The sequence below is a fragment of the Hyla sarda genome, chromosome 5 (assembly GCF_029499605.1).
Source record: "Hyla sarda isolate aHylSar1 chromosome 5, aHylSar1.hap1, whole genome shotgun sequence".
Classification (NCBI taxonomy): Eukaryota; Metazoa; Chordata; class Amphibia; order Anura; family Hylidae; genus Hyla; species Hyla sarda.
The window spans coordinates 147,692,585-147,713,285 of NC_079193.1; the positions used below are offsets into that span (position 1 = coordinate 147,692,585).

At 40.8% G+C, this 20,701-nt stretch overlaps 1 protein-coding gene across 4 annotated transcripts in view; it reads left to right on the forward strand.

Moving 5' to 3' along the window:
- ELMO1 (engulfment and cell motility 1) overlaps positions 1 to 20,701 on the forward strand; it is a 390,193-nt gene that overhangs the window by 164,608 nt on the left and 204,884 nt on the right. For all 4 annotated transcript variants that reach the window (XM_056520469.1, XM_056520472.1, XM_056520471.1 and 1 more), the window contains 2 exons: positions 1,467 to 1,571; positions 10,639 to 10,747. In XM_056520469.1, the coding sequence (XP_056376444.1) occupies positions 1,467 to 1,571; positions 10,639 to 10,747 (214 nt within the window). The remainder of the gene's footprint in view (positions 1 to 1,466; positions 1,572 to 10,638; positions 10,748 to 20,701) is intronic.

The following is a 20,701-nucleotide window of genomic DNA, read 5'->3' on the forward strand; positions in this document are numbered from 1 at the left end:
CTTAAGTTTTTCCAAAGCAATTTGAGACATGAAGGCTGGACTTTAGAGTTAATTTCTCAAAGCTTTACTATAGGAGGACCATTGTTTTAAAGCTTGAAAGCATCAAATACAAAAAGATTAAATGTATTTGAATATAGGTTTTCATCATTATTTGTTTTCTGTATGGATTAATTTTGAAACTAAATTAACTAAATTAAAGTGTTAGACAGTGATAGGAGATTCTATGAAATATATTTGGAGCCCAATTTAATTAAAGAGATTGCGCTGTGTCATCCCTGTGTCTTCATTAGTTCTACAGATTAGTCTACATTTTCCCTGTTCAGGGTCTATTCACACGTACAGTATTCTGCACAGATTTGATGCGCAGGATTTCAAGCTGTTTAGTTTACATTGAAATCGGCAGCAGAAAATCTGCTTGTCAAATCTGCACAGAAAACTGTACGTATGAATAGACCATGAAGCATAATTTATTTATAGTGGTATGCCTATAATATGTTTGTGAAACCCTAATGCACGGTGTGTGCAGCTTCACAAGCATATTCTTGGTGACAGTACATAGCCATCACGCCTCCTCCCTTAGAGGTGAATGGAGGGGGCGTGGCCGACTGCATCGCCTGTCATCGGGCACGGAGCGGCGTTCACTCCATGCACCGATTGACTGGGGTGCTGCAGCGGAGATTGTGGGGGGCCCCAGCAGCAGGAACCCCACAATCTAACATCTTATCCCCTATCCTTTGGATAAGGGGATAAGATGTGTGCATCAGAGTACCCCTTTAAGTATAGGAAACTGTACTACTAATGCTACATTTGGTATTTAATGCTATGTTCCCATTCAGCATTTTGAGTCATTTTTTTGCCCCTCCTTTTGGTCAGTATTTTTAGGAAATGCAATAGTGAAACAGACAGTTTTTTTTTCTTTTTTTGTGTGGGTGTGTTTTGGACTCCTTCCTGGTGTTAGTATAGGTACTGACCACCCGAAAAACTGAATCTGAACATAGCCTCATAGAGCACTCCGAGGCCAAATCTGGTATGTTGACCAAAAAACTATAAATAAGGTTTCAATAAAATTAATGAATTTTTGATCCACACTGTTTGTGCTCATATGTCATGATACCGTCATGGTAAAGGTGTGCCGGCCTATATTGTTAGTGCTTGAACCCAGTGCATACCCAATCAGCAAGCTATTAAATAAGGCCCCTTGAGTGGATTTTTGGAACTATTTAACCACTTTAAGAGCTATAAAATATTAACTGATGTACACATGACAAACTTTATGATGAAATAAAATATGGATGTGCATTTAAGATTATTCAGAAATAAATTGATTTCATTTATTAGGTTTAGTTAGCTACCAAGAAATTCTGATAAAAAAATGTCATAAGATTTTTTCTGCTTTCTTGTGTGTTTCTTAGAATGTATCTTTTAAACATATATTTGATTATTTCATTTGTGTAACTCATTTGCAGAACAATGTAAACCCAGCACTGGATTTTACCCACACTCCTCCAGGGATGCTGGCCCTTGACAACATGCTGTACTTTGCAAAGCATCATCAGGACGCTTATATACGGGTAAGGATCTTTTTCTTGCACCTTTTTAAAATGAGTGTTGTTTTATTTATTTACGGTATTTATTTTTTTGTTCTGTGCACTTTCTAGTGATTTTTGTAACTATACATCAACTATTACATTATTATAGATATTAGAGGTAATTTTTTTCATGAATACATTATTTTGAACAGTGAAGCTTGTCTGACAGAAAAAGGTTCTGATCACGCAAAATATTTTTTAGCAGTGGGGAAAACAGACACCCAGTATTTTATGCCCAGGAGGAATATTTATAATGCGGTTACACAATGTAATGGTAAATAGATTGAAAAAGGTTTAGTGTGGCTGTGTGTACTGTATTTACTGCATATGTGGATTTACAGTTCAGCACACAACATCACTGCATTGTTCTAGCTTGGACTGGATCAAAATGTATTCTCTAAGGGAGGGATTTATCATAACCTGTCTAGAGGAAGAGTTTCGGAGTTGCCCATAGCAACCAATCAGATCACTTTTTTCATTTCTGAAAAAGTCTCTGAAAAATGAAAGCAATTTTTCCTCTGTACAGGTTTTGATAAATCTCCCCCTAAGGGTGCATTCACGCATACAGTATCCTGCGCAGAATTTGATATGCAGGATTTTATGCTGCCGAATATTATACATGTGTATAGACCCTAGCAATAGAAAAAAGTTTCAGCACTCATTTCCTTATGTGACAGTTCACCCCCACAATTTAAAAAGCACTGTTGTAAGGAATTAGGAAATGAGCGAAAGGGGCATGGCCTGGCTGCCTGACTGAATGCACGCGCGAGCCTTGGGCTCCCGCGCAGTTCTAAACGACGAATATCTCATCCAGCAAGATACTTTTAACATCCTCGGGTGTCTGGAAACCCCCACTATGCCCACCACAAGAAAGAAATTGGCTGATCAAGCCAAACTCTCTAAATTTCACTTTACCCGAAGTCTGGAGGAATCCCAAGATGGCCGCCACAAACATCGTGGGCAGGCCTCAGAGCGCTCTCCTCATCCCAGATCTCCCCTTGAATCACCGACTCGGAGCTTCCGCAGATCCACGTCCGTTCCAGCTCTGCCGGCAGAATCAGAGCTCTGTGCCTCTCTCCCTGGCACCTCAGGCTGACGTCACTCCCCGGCCTCCGCCGCAGCACACTCCCCCTCCAGAGGCACCACAAATTCCCCCTCTGCATCTCCTCCACAAAGACCGCTCCAGCAGCGGCGACATCTGGGGGATCGCTGTCTCTCTCCAGCTTCTTTCGCTCATAGTGACTGTGCTGACAGGGTCTGCTCAGAAGAAGATCCCCTCCTGCAACTCCAAGTGTCTGATGTCCCACTGACAGACACTACTATGAAAGGAATGCTAGTGCTTCAACACAGGTCTATGTTGTGTGCTATGCAACAACTTATTAACCCACTGAACACTGAAATAACAAACCTGGGAGGGAGAGTAGACCACCTTGAGGAGAAGTTTGGCGACTTTGCTGATTCCCACAATACCTTAATTGATGCGCATAACTCTGTGGAAGATGAAATTTGCTACCTTAAAACTAAGATGGCAGACATGGAAGACAGAAGCAGGCGCAACAATGTCAAGCTTAGGGGAGTGCCTGAAACTGTCCTGCCTCAAAATATTCCAGCTTATGTTCAAACCTTGATAAAAACTGTGCTGCCAGATTGTACAGACAAAGATTTGGAGGTGGACAGGGCCCATAGAGTTCCAAAACCCAAACACCTTGCCGACTCAACTCCTAGAAACATCCTGGCTAGGGTGCATTTTTTCACGGTGAAAGAGGCTTTCATGACTTTTTGTAGGAAAAATGGGGGCTTGCCTGCTCTGTACCACAGCATACAGATCTACGCCGACCTATCTGCTGTGATGCTGCAATTGTGCAGAGACCTCTCATCTATTACATCTGCGCTACGTAAAGCTAATATACCCTACAAATGGGGTTTTCCTGTGCGCCTCATAGTGCACTATAAGAATGAAACGCACACTATCCGATCAGTGGCCGAGGGGCACAAACTTCTTGGACAGAGGAAGGTGTCCATCCCAAATCCAACTGCTCACCCACCATCCAGACTCCGAGAAGAATGGACGACTGTCCGTTAACTTGCTAGTCTGACTCTCGTCCTAGGATTACAGTGTGGGGCATATTGGCGTTTGAGTGTTCCGGGTGCAGGAAGCATCGGGCTGCAGTATGGACCTTTACCCCCATTCTATTGATAGGCCGAGGTCTATCATGGACTGTAAACATATCCTTTACCTACATTTCTTTTGCATTATCTGTTGTCTTGTTTGCTTGTTTTTGTTTGTTTGTAGGTATATGTCCAGGCTATACAATATCGTGTATACTGTGACCTTACGGAGGCAGACACCCTCGCTGGGAGGCGCTCTGTTCCACTATCTTAACAATAGTAACATAACTATGTTATGTTTTTCCTCTTGGTATATCATGGTACTGCTATACTCTAGTATAAATGTTAATGGTCTCAACAGTCCTATGCGACAGTCTCATGTGTGGAAACAAGCTAGATGTTTAAAATGCGATGTGCTCTGTCTCCAAGAGACGCATTTAATAAACCAGGATGCGTTTAGGTTAGCCTCAAAATCATTCCCACATAAATTCCAAGCTCACCATTGCTCTAAATCCCGGAGAACTGCCATAACCATTAGAGACACAGTAGCGTTTACATTGCTTGAATCCCACACGGACCTTTTGGGCCAGTATTGCATCCTGGTATGTTCCATGAACATCCTGGTATGTTCCATAGCAGCTATTGGTGCCCTTTACCATAACCCTGCAGCGAAGATATATGTAAATGGCAACAAGGCCGGCACAGTGGTTTCCCTGCATGCCCCTAACTCTGCACAACTTACCTTTTTGTGCAAATTAATGCGGAAAATTAACCGCTGCAAACAATGTCACCTGATTTTGTGCGGGGACTACAACATCACAGTGGACCCCAAGGTCGACACCACTTTGCCACTACCACGCAATCCTGTCACAGTAGCAGATATCTTATGGGGGGAAGAATTATACGACGTATGGCGCATTCATCATTGGGAAGAGCGTGACTACACCTTCCACTCAGGGGTGCATAATGTGTACTCCAGACTAGACTACTTTTTGGTAGACAGGACACTACTTCCAAGGGTACACTCTACTACTATTGACGACATTACGTGGTCTGACCACGCTGCGGTAACGCTCTCCTTGCAGGAACATGTCGATACAACACCAACATATTTGTGGAGGAGCAACCCCTTCCTGTTATCGCACTCCCTTCACGGTAAACAAATAGAGACAGACCTATTAGAATATTTCCACCTTAATGCCCCGACCTCTCCAAATCCACAAACTCTGTGGAATGCTCACAAGGCCACTATTCGAGACTCTTTTATTAAGCAGGGCGCGATCTGCAGAAAACAATCAGGTAAAATGCTCTCGGATACCTTAGATGAGATTCGACAGGTTGAATCTCAAAATAAATTGTGTCCATCCGACCGGTTAGCAGCTACACTTAGAGAGCTACTACTGAAGCTAAGGGGTTTACTTTTGTCAGCATATGAGAAGGCTTATAGAAAGACCGGAGCAGCCTTTTATTCACAAAACAACAAGGCCGGCAAGTTGTTAGCGGCACGGCTAAAATCTAAACAAATCAAAAGCCGAATTCCTCACCTACTTCACCCCATAACACACCAAAAACTGTACTCTCCTAGGGACATTGCCAACGGATTCCAATCATACTATTCTCAATTATATAATCTCTGTGACTCTATCCCCACCCCTCCCAACCTTGTAGAAGACACCATGTCCTTTCTTAATTCCCTTGCCATGCCTACCTTGAGACTGCCCCAACTACAAACTCTCAATTCCCTTTTAACCATAGCTGAAGTTTAACCAACCATAAAATTCCTCCCCCGTGACAAAGCTCCCGTACTGGATGGCTTTGCGAACCATTATTTAAAAAAATTTTGAACCACACTGGTTACGTATCTTAGGGATTTTTTTCAAGCAGTATTGGACTCTGGGACTTTTCCTAGGGAAAATTCACCTTCCCAAGCCGGGCAAATCACCAGATGTGCTCCAAAATTTACGTCCAACATCACTACTAAACCAGGACATAAAAATTTTTGCCAAAATTTTAGCTACTCTCATAGCAGCGATCCTCCCTTACCTAATACATGTGGATCAAGCTGGTTTTGTTCCTCACAGACAAACCTACTTCAACACCAGACAGATGATGGGAGTATTCCACCAGGTGATGGCTAGTAAGGTCACCACACTTGCCCTGGCTCTGGATGCGGAGAAGGCATTTGACCGCCTTCGGTGATCATTCGCCTTCTCCGTACTTCGACATATGGGCTTCTCCGGTCCTATCATAGCAGCTATTGGTGCCCTTTACCATAACCCTACAGCGAAGATATATGTAAATGGTACACGACAGGGGTGCCCTTTGTCCACTTTAATATTCGTGCTAGCCACATTTAAACAAAAATCACAATGTTTGCCATTTACATGCTGCTATGAAAGGACCCAGTGAAGAGTTATGCCATTTGCATTTGTCACCACCAGCTTTTTAAAGGGGTATTCCAACTTAATGAAAACATGATGAGCCTGGCTGAAAACATATAACAATATGATATTTACCTTTACCCCAGCTGCTGCCCTTCTGCCAAAGCCAGTCCCGCTGTACAGTACATGCTGTGTCTGGGGTCAAGGCCTGCATTTGCCTGCTCTGCCAACCGGCAGCTGCAACAAAGTCCTTCCTCAGCCACAAATTTGGCCAGTGCATGTATTACCCACTCAGCCAAACACAGCATGAAAGGCTTCTGGAGCACATCAAAGAGAAAAGACGGCCGGGCAATTTTGGATTAAAGGGTTACTCCGACATTAGATAAAAAAAAAACATTTTGCAAAAGCATATAACATTGCTTACCTGCCTACCCCAGTTATCAAACCCACCAAAAATTTATTTGTTTTAGGGGGTCTTAGTCCTGTACTCCTTTCCTGGTTGTACATTCTGGTTGAGCTGTTACTTAGTACAACCATTCCCATAATGCATTGCTTTCCCTCAGCTTTTCATCACAGTCTTCCAAAAGCAGTCCTACAAGTTCCCCACTCAAAGCTGTTGCCAAAAGTCTAATTTCAAACTTTGAAAAAATAGCCCAAAACCTCAAGGAGAGTGTGATGATGTTTAGTAATCTAAGACCGTGCTTCAAATAAAAATGATTTCTTTATTATGTTTTGTTAAAAATGACTTAAGATTTTCATGAATTCCCCTCACAGGTCCCTTGGGGGAGGATGATAATAATAATGCATAAAACATACAAAATTAGCAATGTGAATAAAATCACACATACAGATTAGTGGAATATGCTTTTTTGGCTAGCCTTCTGATAGCAATAGTATTTAAGATTCAATTCTGCAATATGTATCGATGTTATCATATGAACATATGTCCATATACAGTCATTGATTATATATATATATATATATATATATATATATATATATATATAGTATATTGTTACTGCTGTGATGTAGTGTTCCTGTTATATCCGATCTGATTGCCGTCTCCTTGATGGTGGTGCTTGGTAGAACTCCAGAGATCTTTTGTGCGCTGGCAGGCGCTATGTGCTGCTGGTTCGGACTGCGCAAAACCGGAGTGTGCCGCACGATGGTTTCCAGAGGCCGATCGTAATGGCAGATCCTCGTGGCAGTGGTGTCTGATGTCAGCCGGGAGATGGTTGTGTCAAATAGCAATAGATTGATCTCAGGAGCAGCAATGTCAGCGGGAAACCAGGATGTTGTGGTAAATGGATTTCAGAATCTGCAATTCTATTAGATGAATAGCAGTCCTTGACTATTGTAGAAATGGTAAAAAGCAGTTGGTATTATTCCGGACACACAGTGGCTGGCAGACCACTAAATTTTCAGTGCAACTTTTATCTAAACGCGTTTCACTCAAACTTTAAGTATTCGACCCCTTCCTCAGTAGCTGGGGAGGAAGGGGTTGAATACTTACTAAACATCATCACACTCTCCTTGAGGTTTTGGGCTATTTTTTCACCGTTTTGAATTCTATTATACACCTTGGGTATAGGTGCTTGCCCATTTTATCTCGGTCACTGATTAATTGTGAGCTGCACCCACCCCACTGCACCAGTAAAGTTGCAGCGCCTACTGTATAAATTCCCTGTCTATTTCTCTGCCTTGTTCATCATTAGGTTACATGCTGTAAATAAATCATATTCTTCCATGATGTTCCAATAAATATGTATATGTGTATATGACAGAAAGATATTATAGGCTAGTAGAGGTTGTGACATCAATCGGAGCTGGAGCTTAGAGACCAGATCCAGCCAAGCCTCTTAAGACAGCAGAGAAAGGTAGGAGCTAAAAGCTGGAGATAATACATTAAAATTAAAGGACTACACAACTTCCTGTCAGGGGTGAATTACACAAAAGCAAACTGAAGCCAGTACACATTATGATAACACTATATTATATTATTAAGTTATATATTTAGGATAGACAGTCTTATTAACGTAAATACAATTTCCTGAAACTGGAATACACCTTTAGGGTACGTTCAAACGTACAGGATCCTGCGCAGATTTGATGCACAGGATTTGTAACTGCAGATTAGAAGTTGTGCTCAGTCATTTAGTTTACATTGAAATCTGCAGCAGCAGAAAATCTTGTGCATCAAATCTGTGCAGGATCCTGTTCGTGTGAATGTACCCTTAATTTGTATGGGGGTAAAAATGGATCGAGCATGTTGATTTCAATGCCAAATCATTTGTTGTTCTGAGAGATAAGCTACCATCAGAGATGTCTGGCAGCTGCTTACTTTATTTGCATGAGGATATTAGGAGAGGTAGCTGTCAGATGAAAGAACATTTGGCTTACTGCTTTTGAAGGTGGATGGGCACCTTTAGTCTCTTTTCTTACAGCCAGGACTGTGCATAGTGATGCTACGTGTTCTGCAGAGCAGACAGTAGAATCATCCTACCCAAAGCAATAGCTGTGTACAAATGTCTGTCTCATAGTGTAAAAATGCCATTACAGATGTCAGTGAAGTCTATATAAGCATTAGTGCAACCTCTGTTTCTAGAAACTGCACCATTCTTGTGTATGGGCGGTGTCTGGTATTGAAGCTCCCCTCATTCAGGTCAGGTAGTATGGAAATAAAACATAGCTTTTTGTTCTAATCTGAAGCAGCCCCTGTACTTAAATCTTTCAGTTTGTTCATTCTCCAGAATAAATAGCCTGTCCAAAATCATGCATGTGTCTGTTTTACTCATCTAAATTGACTGTAGCTGTGTAGACACCTATTGTATGAAGCCAGGTTTGCGGTCACCTGCATGCAGCATATTTTTAAAGCTTTTCCTTCCAAGGTCTATTTTAAGCATTTTATCGGTAGGAATGGAATGCACAACATTGTTCTCTAACGCCCTGGTGTGAGCATATAGGAACAGAGATATGCTCCAATATTTTCTTCCTTTTCTGTGTAACTGGCATTGAACTCCCACAGTTACCTTTCAATCTAAGTGAAGCCTTTTGAACTGTGGAAAAGCTAGAGGGTGCATTTATAGCTGAATAGCATCAATAAAAATAGGCTAGGCTATGCTCTGCTTTCTGACGATGACTGAAGAATGTCACGTACGAAAGGTCTTTTTATAATCTAATAATAGCAAGTCTATGAACTGTATCAGAGCGTGTATATTTTCATTTCAAGTAGTGGGGGGAGAAGGGTGCAGTATATTCTGCATAAATAATAGCACTGATGTCAGGTTCTTTTACCATTACCAGAATTGTATGTGCACTAACCCGCCGTGCTCCATTTATTTTATATATCTTCTGTGGCTTTCTTTTTGCTTATCTCTCTTTCCATACTGTAGCTGTTATTGCTGTAAGCAAACTGTATCAGTGATGTAAAATTGTATGAGCTGTATAATTGTATTTGAAAGTGTTTTGCCAAATACGCGCATGGGCTTATACTTTTTATCTGGTGTGTGGGGTTATTGCATCAAAGGATTCTGCTTAATAGAAAAAGGCTGAATAGTGTCCAGCTGACAGACTGCAGTTACAGTTAATCTAGACTGGATAGTGCTGAATGCCTATAATCTGAAAAAATAGCCATTCTAAAATATTCCATTACACAGACTTGTGGGTTATCCTTTCTAACGGGTTTCTGTAAGCCCTGGGTGTGTGCTATGATGTTGTTAAAGCGCTAATAAAACTGTTAATCATGGTTCGAAGAACCAGGCATCAACATCAGATAAGCGGGTTACAACTCCATGTACCCCCACAAATCAGCAGTTTAAGGAACTGCAGCAGTTGTGCAAGAGATGCAAGGTCTTCAACATTAGCATTCGATTGAGCCTGATTTGTATTATGCAAACGCTGTACTTTACATAGCGGTATTGCAGCCTTGTCCCAGGACACTTGTATAGGACATTGATACAATACCTTGCACGGCCACTAGAAAAACTCTGTTTCCAAATTGTGAACCAGGCTGAAACCAATAAACATTCAAAAGACTGCTGCACTTGCACTGTGGCTCCTTCAAACTGTTGATTGGAATGCGAGCTGAGAAGAGGGCCTCTACCAAGTGTGCATTTAACCATGGCTTGTGCATACGGTTGGCGTCGGGTGTAGCAGTATAAAAAAATGGATGAGCTAAAACCGTTTTATACACCTGCGGTTTTATACATTCTCATTGATTACAATACTTTAAAGTAGACAAAACCTTGGTAGGACCTGTTTTTTTTTTTTCCAGCAAAAAAACAGACTGAGCAAAACTATACAAAGCAAAACTATACAAAACTACATTCACTTTTTTATTACAGTTTATGGAAATACAGTCATGCCATGTCTATGGAAATACAGTTCTATATGGACATTTAGTATAAAACCATATATGGTCACTGTATACATAAACTATGGTGTGAATGCACCCTAATTTCCATGGCCTATCTTAAGTGTAGGCCCCCAACTTTAAAAGCCTGCATAACCAATTGATGACATTTAACATGTAATCCTTATGATAATTGCTTTAATTACAGATTGTATTGGAAAACAGCAGTCGAGAAGACAAGCATGAATGTCCATTTGGTCGTAGTAGCATTGAACTTACTAAGATGCTTTGTGAAATCCTCAAAGTGGGGGAGCTGCGTAAGTACCTTTTGTTTTGTCCTAGATGTAAATTACTTTACATTTTTTTATGTAGGCTATGTTCTCATTGAATCCAAAATAGGAATTTTGACTGTTGTCTGACTGATCTGTTATAAGTTGTGTGATGGATTCATATTGTGTCCACAATGAATAGAAACCAGAAGGGCAGATGAAAACAGTTTTTTTTGAGTCTAGGAATTATGCAGACTTCTGACCCTTTTTTTATGCTAATCTACTAAATGTATGTTCATACACGTAGCAACCTTTTAAAAAGTGACTAAAATATTACTTCAGGGCCACCTTACGCAGTGCCTCAGATTTGCTACTGCAAGTGTTCCAGATTTCCGGTGTAATTTGCGAAAACATTCTTCGATAGGTGACAAACTAGCAGTTTTCCTTTGAAAACTGCTATTAAAGCACTTGACCCAAAGTGATTTCAAAAGGAATAGGAATAGAATGGTAGGGTCACATGTAGCGTACACACTGTATATTTTAGGCTGCAGGAAATCTGTGTGCAACGGGAAATCCGCAGAGTAATTTGCTACAGGCAGACACACATGGCTTCTCTGCCGTAGCCCTATAAGCACAGTGATGTTTGAAGGCGGTCTCAGCGCACCCTGTGATGAAGGGACCCGCTTCCAAACCTCACTTCACACACAGGGCTGCCATAGGGAAGTCCTGTGTGTCTACTTATAGAAAAATAAGCAACATATGTCCTGATGCCTAACGAGTTTCCTGCAGCACAAAATATGCAGCATATACTCTTTGCGTTACTCTACTGTAAAGCAAGGACTTATACTTCTTCTTTCTGCTGGATTCACTTCTGGCTTTGGCTCAAAAACTGTAGCATTAGTTGCCCAAATATACTGTGTGTGACATCAGCTTTACATGAGTTGAATTACATTTATTACGAGGTCTAGACACTTGGCCTAGTATGTGGCCTAGTGGGAAGGAGTATGGTTTCACAGGAGAGTGAATGTGGCTTGTGTGAAACTCCATGTGCCAAATTTGGGGCATAACATTTTGGAGTAAAGCAAGCCAGCTAAAAATGGTTTGTCTAAAAAGATTAGACACATGTTAAGCTTCTAAAACTGAATTTGTGCGAGGGGCGGGAGTATATAACGCCCCCTCCACCTGAAGGCGGGGCGTACATTGGCTGATCCTGCTGACAGACATTTGAATTCCCTGCCAAGTTTTCGGCAGCTTTGCTACACCAGGTGGTGCAGTCTCGACATCTAGCACAGCCCCATTGGCTGCCTCAAGGTGGTATACTAGCTGCCGCCACCCGCAGAGGGGACTGTAGATACACACAACAGGTATCAGTGGCAGGAGAGGGCAAATGCCGGCATTGCATTTCAGTATGGAAGGGGCTTCTGCAGGGATGCAGCATGTCTCCCCGGCGGTAGCAGGCAGTGTTTCCCGACATCAAAACTGCCAGAGCATAGGTGATACTCGAGAGGTGTGCGATTGCTGTTTAGCAGGGTGGTTCAGTCAGCGCACTTAACTCAAACGCAGGTCCCCTCCTGTTTATATGCCTCACACTCCTGCTCTATACGGTTTAAGGTAGTGCCATACCAATAGTCGCCCCACGTTACTCCAAGCAACCTCCTGCTCCACACTTTGTCGTCTCCCACCTGACCTCTTAAGTGTCAAGCAGTCAGATTCACCTCAGTGTGTTAAGTCTGTAGGAGTAGGATTGTCACTAACTACTCTCGTCCTGACACACTATGACGTGCCCCCAGCTGTGGTCAGGGCATTTATGGTCTGTCTGGCCGCTTAAGCGATCTTAAGTTAATAGTTCTTAAGTGTTATTAAACTATGTGCTTGCAGCTTGGTAAAACGCCACAATGTACTTACATATACTTATCCTGCACAAATGACTCTGCCCAGGAACGTTCACTAGAACATATGCTACACATGCATCACCATGCCTTGGACACATCTTACTGTAGCACATATGCCACGCATACATTACTACACCATGCTTTGTATGGTAACACACATACCATAAGCTTGTTACTTAAAAAAAAAAAAAAAGTGTTTGTACTATGCACACGTCCATAGTTATATTATTTGTACCTTTGTGGCCTTGTGCTAAGCACACGGCTGTATTGTTTGTATTGTGTGGGTTCATAGCAGTTGGGTTGGTCATGTTGTTTGTGTCAGGAACACGTTCAAAGTGGTCATATAGTGCATGTGGTAGTGTTTACATTATGTATTTGTTCTTGGCATTATATCACGCACAGTTTCATATGCATTTATGTCATGTACACACACATTCAGAACATTTGTATCATACATCTGTCACTACATGCACGATGTGCATACGTTCTTAGCACTTTTTCTAGATATACGGTCATGGCACTCATATAATGCACATGGTCGTAACTTTTATATTGCACATACGTTGTTAGTTTATAGTGCATACGTTGTTAGTGCATATAATACATACGTTGGTCACAGGTACATCAGGAATACGTGCATAGCCTTTGTCAGGTATACCTTCACAGCAGTTATATCATGTACATGTTCATAATTTCATCGTGCTTACAGTCACAACATCATTTATGCTTAAAATTATACGTGCACACGTTTTTAGCATCTATTTTGTGCATATGTTCGCAGTTTTATCATGCATACCTTCATAGCGTTCATATTGTGCATACTTTTATAGATTTTATATTGCACATGCGTTCATAGTATTGTGCATATGTTCTAATTTATGCAGGCTGAAGTCATTAACTGCTGAGCCGAGAAGTTTGTGATGAATTGAATTACTGTAACTTTGCATATCTCTACTGTAGTCCTCCCATTTCCCTCTCCAGCTCCTCTATATCTTTACTATGTACAGTACTGAGCACGAGTGTACAAGATTCTATGTGTGGTTTGACCATTGATTTGCACAGCGGTAGAATTATTTCCTTGTCGTGGGAATCTATGCCCCTATTGATGCACCCCATGATTTTATTTGCCTTGGCAGCAGCTGCCCGGCACTGGTCACTATAGCTAAATTTACTGTTAACTAAGACTCCCAAGTCCTTTTCCACGTCAGTCGTCCCAAGTGTGCTCCCATTTAATACATAACCCCAACCCGTTTTTTTCTTCCCCATGTGCATAACCTTACATTTATCAGTGTTGAACCTCATCTGCCACTTCCCAGCCCAAACCTCCAACCTATCCAGATCCATTTGTAACAGTGCACTGTTCTCTATAGTTTTTACCACTTTTCAGAGTTTAGTATCATCTGCTATTCAACCTCTCTACAAGGTCACTAATGAATATATTAAATAAAACAGGACCCAAGACTGACCCCTTTGGTACCCCACTAGTAACAGTAACTAGTAAACCAATCAGAATAAGTACCATTAGTAACCACCCTCTGTTTCCTATCACTGAGCCAGTTACTTACCCACTTACACACATTTTCCCCCAGCCCAATCCTTCTAATTTTATGCACCAACCTTTTATGTGGAACCGTATCAAATGGTTTGGAAAAATCCAGACATACGACATCCAGCGATTCCCTCTGGTCCAGTCTGGAGCTCACCTTCTCATAAAAGCTGATCAGGTTAGTTTGACAGGACTGATCCCTCATAAAGCTTTGCTGATATGGGGTCATACATTTATTTTTATTAACATACTCCAAGATAGCATCCCTTAGAAACCCTCAAACAATTTACATACAACAGAGGTTAAACTAACAGGTCTATAATTCCCGGGGTCACCTTTTTGACCCCTTTTTAAATAATGGCACCATATTTGCCATGCCCCAGTGCTAGGGAACAGTCCCTGGTTCTATAGAGTCCCTGTATATTAATAATAGGGGTCTGTCTATTACATTACTTAATTCCTTTAGAACACTAGGGTGAATGCCATGGGAACCTGGTGATTTGCCTATTTTGATTTTTTGCAGGCGGTACTATACTTCCTGGGTTAGACAGGTGACCTGTACTGGGGAGTTTACCTTATCTCGATGTATTTCACCTGGCATTTCATTTTCCTCTATGAATACAGTGGAGAAGAATTTATTTAACCCCTTAAGGACCAAGCCCATTTTCACCTTAAGGACCAGGCCAATTTTATTTTTGCGTTTTCGTTTTTTCCTCCTCGCCTTCTAAAATCCATAACTCTATTATATTTCCATCTACAGACCCATATAAGAGCTTGTTTTTTTGCGTGACCAATTGTACTTTGTAAAGAATCCTCTCATTTTACCATAAAATGTACGACGAACCCCGAAAAATATTTTTTTAGGGAGGAAATTTAAATGAAAATCCAAATTTTGCACATTTTGGAGGGTTTCGTTTTCACACTGTACACTTTACGGTAGAAATGACGTGTTCTCTATTCTGTGGGTCAATACAATTAAAATGATACCCATGGCTAGATACTTTTTATATTTTTGTACCACTTTAAAAAAATCTAAAACTTTTTGTACAAAATCAGTAATCTAAAATTGCCCTATTTTGACCACCTATAACTTCTTCATTTTTTCGTATATAGGGCGGTATGAGGGCTACTTTTTATTGATACCGTATTTGCATATATAAAACGTTTACATAATTTTTTATACATTTTTTTGGTAATAAAATGTGACAATAAAAGCAGTATTTTTTTACTTTTTTATTTTTTATGTTTACGCCATTCGCCGTACCGGATTATTAACATTATATTTTGATAGATCGGACATTTACGCACGCGGCGCTACCAAATATGTTTACTTTAAAAAATTATGCTTTTTGGGGGTAAAATGGGAAAAACTGACAATTTTCATTTTTATTGGGGGAGGGGATTTTTCCCTTTTTTTAATTTTTTATTTATTTATTTATTTTTTACACTTTTTGGGGACTATCTATAGCAATCATTTGATTGCTAATACTGTTCAGTGCTATGCATAGGACATAGCACCGATCAGTATTATCGGTGATCTTCTGCTCGATCTCATATCAGAGCAGAAGACCCCGGGAGACGGCCCGAGCCAGGTGAGGGGATCTCCGACCAACATGCTGGATGATCGGATCACCGCGGCAGCGCTGCAGGCGATCCGATCATCTATTTAAAGTACCGCACTGCCGCAGATGCCGTGATCTGTATTGATCACGGCATCTGAGGGGTTAATGGCGGACATCCGCGTCGATGTCAGCCATTACGGGCGGGTCCCTGGCTACTGCTAGCAGCCGCAACCTGCCGTGTATGACGCGAGCACAGTTTCGATGCTCGCGGTCATACACAGGACGTAAATGTACGTCCTGGTGCGCGTAGTACTGCCAAACCAGGACGTACATTTATGTCCGTGGTTGTTAAGGGGTTAATATATTTGCTTATTCCTGATCCCTGTTTACAATTTCTTCTTTATCTTTTTTTAAAGGGCCAACACTTTCATTTTTAAACTTTTTGCTATTTAGATAGTTAAAGAACATTTTGGGGTTAGTTTTACTCTCTTTGGCAATGAGTCTTTCTGTCTCTATTTTTGCAGCTTTCATCAGGTTTTTTTTTACATTTAAATTTTTCTCTATAGCTTTTTAATGCTTCTTCACTGCCGTCCTGTTTTATTAGTCTAAATGCTTTATTTTTGTCATTTATTGCCCCCTAACATTTTTATTCATCCATATTGGTTTTCTTTTATTTCTGACCCTTTTAAAATTCCAATAAAGTATATATATCTTACAGTGAGAATGATGTTTTTAAGTCTCCCATTTAGTGTCAGTATTCTTGTTTTTGAGGACATTATCCCATTTTATATTGTTAAGGGCTTCTCTGAGTTGATCAAACTTTGCCTTCCTAAAGTTCATTGTTTTTGTGGCCCCTGGCGAGATTCCCTTATTGAAGAAAATATTATAATGTATTGTATGATCACTATTTCTTAGGTGTCCTTCTACTTGCACATAAGTTACTCTGTCAGGTCTGTTGGTTAATTTTAAGTCCAGTAGAGCGCCCCCTCTGGTCGGACCCTGCACCATTTGGGACAGATAATTGTCTTTAGCTATAGGCAGAAACCTGTTTCATTTACGAGTTTGACAGGTCTCAGTCTCCCAGTTTATATCAGGATAGTTAAAGTCCCCCATTATTATCACAACATTCTGATTTGCTGCTTTGTTTGTTTGTCTCAGTAATTGATCTTCTGGCTCTTCCCTTAAGTTTGGTGGCTTATAGCAAACCCCATCAGAATTTTTTTTATTTTTATCTCCATATATTTCTACCCATAACGACTCCACATTATCGTTTCCCTCCCATATATCCTTCCACAGTGTTGCCTTCACACTCGATTTCACATAAAGACAAACTCCTCCCCCTTTCCATTTTGTTCATAGCATTTCCACAGCATGTATGGCATGTGTAGGTTCCCAGCATCTTTTGCTATGTATATGTTCACAGCATTTTAGTCAAATGTATGTTCCTAGCATTATTAGTTAAACATCCATAGCATTTATACCATGCAAAAGTTCATAGCATTTATGTCACACACGTTTATAGCGTTTATGCATTAGCATTTATATCATGTATACATCCTTAGGCACACTTAAACCGCTATGGTAGGGTAACTCTCAACTGTACAGGTACATATTCAATGTTTGCAGCCTTGAGCACAAGTATTAAACCTGTAAGGCTGTATTTGTGCGCGGGGCGTGAGTATATAATGCCCCACTGCACCTGAAGGCGGGGTGTACATTGTTGACAGATCCCTTCCAACCCCTTTTATTTACCTATCTACGCAGTTTCTGGCCCACTTCAACTGTACAGGTATCTATTTAACATTTGTAGCCTGGAGCACAGACTAAATAAATACCAGATGTATTAAATAGCCTGAGCCGCTAAGACCAATTTTGGCCCGTTTTAGACTTTTCTAGTTTAAGTTTACTGTGGATAAATTACTGGATAAGGGATAAATGCCTGAACGCGGGTGTCCTACTGCTGGGACCCCCACCCAGTCTCCCGTACGTGGCCCCGGCGCGTTTCGTACCCAGCACATAAGCTGGTATGGTCCCCTCCATTCATCTCTGTGGGGGAGGTGGAGACTAAGGAACGCTGTGCCACTGCCTCTCCCTTAGAGATGAGTGGAGGGGGCGTGTTTGTACCAGTTGACCTACTGTGTGCAAAACGTCACACGCAGCAGCTCTACGGGGCCAAGTCAGGGCCCCGTACAGGAGAACGTGGGGGTTGGATAAGTTTTATTATCACTGGACTCTTTTAACAACATTGAACATAAATGTATGTCCTGGTACTTAATGCACCATGATGTACATTTACGTCCTGAGCAATATTCCAAGTGTAAAGAGAGTGCGGGACCTCAGTGCTAATAGTAGACCTCAGCAATCATGCTGACTCCTACTGTTTACCCTTTAGATGCCGTAAACAATGGTAATCATGGTATCTAAAGCATCTGCAGGGCTTGGGGGGGGGGGGACTCCTCAAACCACTGGCAGCATGAGCGTTGCTAGTCCGATAAGTGAAAATGGTGGCAAGAGGTCTCCTATGATCCTCTTGTATGGTCTGCGTTCTGGCAGACTGTGCAAGTGGACCACCGATATTACTGGTAAGTGCTGTGCCATTGTTTAGTACTGATCAGTTATAGCAATCAAAAGATTTCTATCAATAGTCCCCTATAGAAATTAAAAATAAATAGGCAAAAAAAAATAAAAATGTGAGTATGCCTTTTCCCCAATAAAACTGAAATTACTCGTATTTTACAAAAAAAGAATGTAAATTAAAATTTTTTTATAAATACATAAATTTGGTATCGCGAAAATCGGAAACTCTCCTCTAAGAAGGCAAGGAGGAAAAATCTAAAATACAAAAATTTTAATTGACTTTGTTCTAAGGGAAAATAGGCTGCATCTTTAACAATAACGTTAAATGGGCACTATCATTAAAACTGATTTTTGCTATTGCACTCCTTATGGTAAATAAAAAAAAAATTCTAATGTACTTTGATTTAAAAAATGAAGTTTTCTATGTTTTATGTGTTTTTTTTTTTTTAAAAAGCTGCCACTGGGTGTCTCCCTACTTGTCCAGAGCACATTTCCCCCATCTCTTGCACAGCCTTTGGACTCCTGCTAGCCTGGCAGAAGTCCAAAATGGAAATGCAGTCTGGAGTGCTGATGGCGGTGTTTGCAGCCTTAGCCAATCATAGCTCATCTCACATATTGAACTGCTCTGGGCTGTGTGTAGCAGAATCAGGGAGTAAGTTCTCCCCTGTATGGCTTTAGATGATGTCACGGCTGCTGGGTAACACCCCTTCCCAGTCTGTGAATCTGACTGAGAAAAAAATACAGATCAATATCAAGGTAGAAAACTAAAAAAATAATAAAAATAAAGGCAGGGGTGGTTTATCATGGTGGAGGTGGGGGTAGTGAACTAAAGAGGTACTCTTTAAAAACTAGACAGTATACATAAATCTGGGTCATAGTGTGTGTTGTGGCCCATTACCATAAAGATGCCTAGGTCTATGCAGAAATTATAAAGAAAAATAGTATATGCAGTCTGGACTTTTAGCATAGATCTTTCACATTCTCAAGGCGTATGCATGAAATGATTTTGAAAAAGGATGTGTTGAGAATCCTTATATTATAAATGATTACATAGTGTATTTTTAGTTAAATAATCTTTTATATTGAAGATTACAGAATCTCCCAAATGAATGTTGCAATTGTACAAACAAAAATGGGGAACTTGTTGACAGTTTTGATAGTAGAGACAATTGTCATTATGTAGAATCTTCATTAATAGCTTCACTTAGTTAGTATCTGTTTATTGATGTGGATTTTAATGAATTTTTCATCATATTCACTTTTGGCATCAAGGCTCCCAGATCAATGTTTTTCAAGTCACTGTGTAATCTGATGATTAATATTCATTCATGCTCAGGAAAACAGCTGCTTTTGTGTATTTTCTTGTGCTCTTTTTGGAAGTCAGCTGTGAGACTTCTGTGTTATGCAATGTAGTGACATCTTGTGTTTAACTCCTTTTCTGTGCAGTTTTTGTTTACTAGGATTATATTTTTTTAATCTGAGTTTACTTGTTTTGCATAATTTTAATAATAGTGGCCTCAGCACTACTGTCTGTGCATTTTATAGATCAAACTGCATTCTCTGGTAACATAGAGGAGGTGTTTGTGCATTAAAGGGGTACTCCAGTGGCAAACATTTTTTTTATAAATCAACTGGCGCCAGAAAGTTTAATAGATTTGTGAATTACTTCTGTTTAAAAAGCTTAATCCTTCCAGTACTTGACAGGTGCTGTATGTTCCATGTTTCTTTTTGAATTTCTTTTCTGTCTGACCACAGTACTCTCTGCTGACACCTATAGGTTTGCTATGGGTATTTTCTCCTGCTCTGGACAGTTCCTGAAATGGACAGAGGTGTCAGCAGAGAGCACTGTGGTCAGACTGAAGAGAAATTCCAAAAGAAAAGAACTTCCGGTGGAGCATACAGCAGCAAAGTACTGTAAGGATTAAGATTTTTTAAATAGAAGCAATTTACAAACCTGTTTAACTTTCTGGCACCAGTTGATTTAAAAAAATGTTTTGCACAGGCGTACCCCTTTAAAGTGTTATAGTATTCCCTATCCTAAGGATCTCCCGTATGGCTCTCCTCCTGAATGAGACGTGTTGAACCACCCCACAAAGTGACGGCCAACACGCCCCCTCAATGTAGAGCGCCTGAGCGCTTCACTCCGCAATCTCTGGCTCTCCCATAGAGCTGCATTGAGGGGGCGTGTTGGCTGCCGCTTCATGCAGTGGTCGGCACGCTCCATTTAGAAGGAGTACCGGGGCCCCCTATGGGAGATTGCTGAGAGGCCCAGCTGTCGTATCCCCCGCAATCCGACACTTTCCTATCCTTAGGATCAGGGATTTGTTTTTGTATCCCGAAGTACTGATTTAACTGCTAACAGTAATGCATCATGCATTTTAGCATTTCTCACCTAGTTTATTCTGCATTCTATCGTCGGACTTTA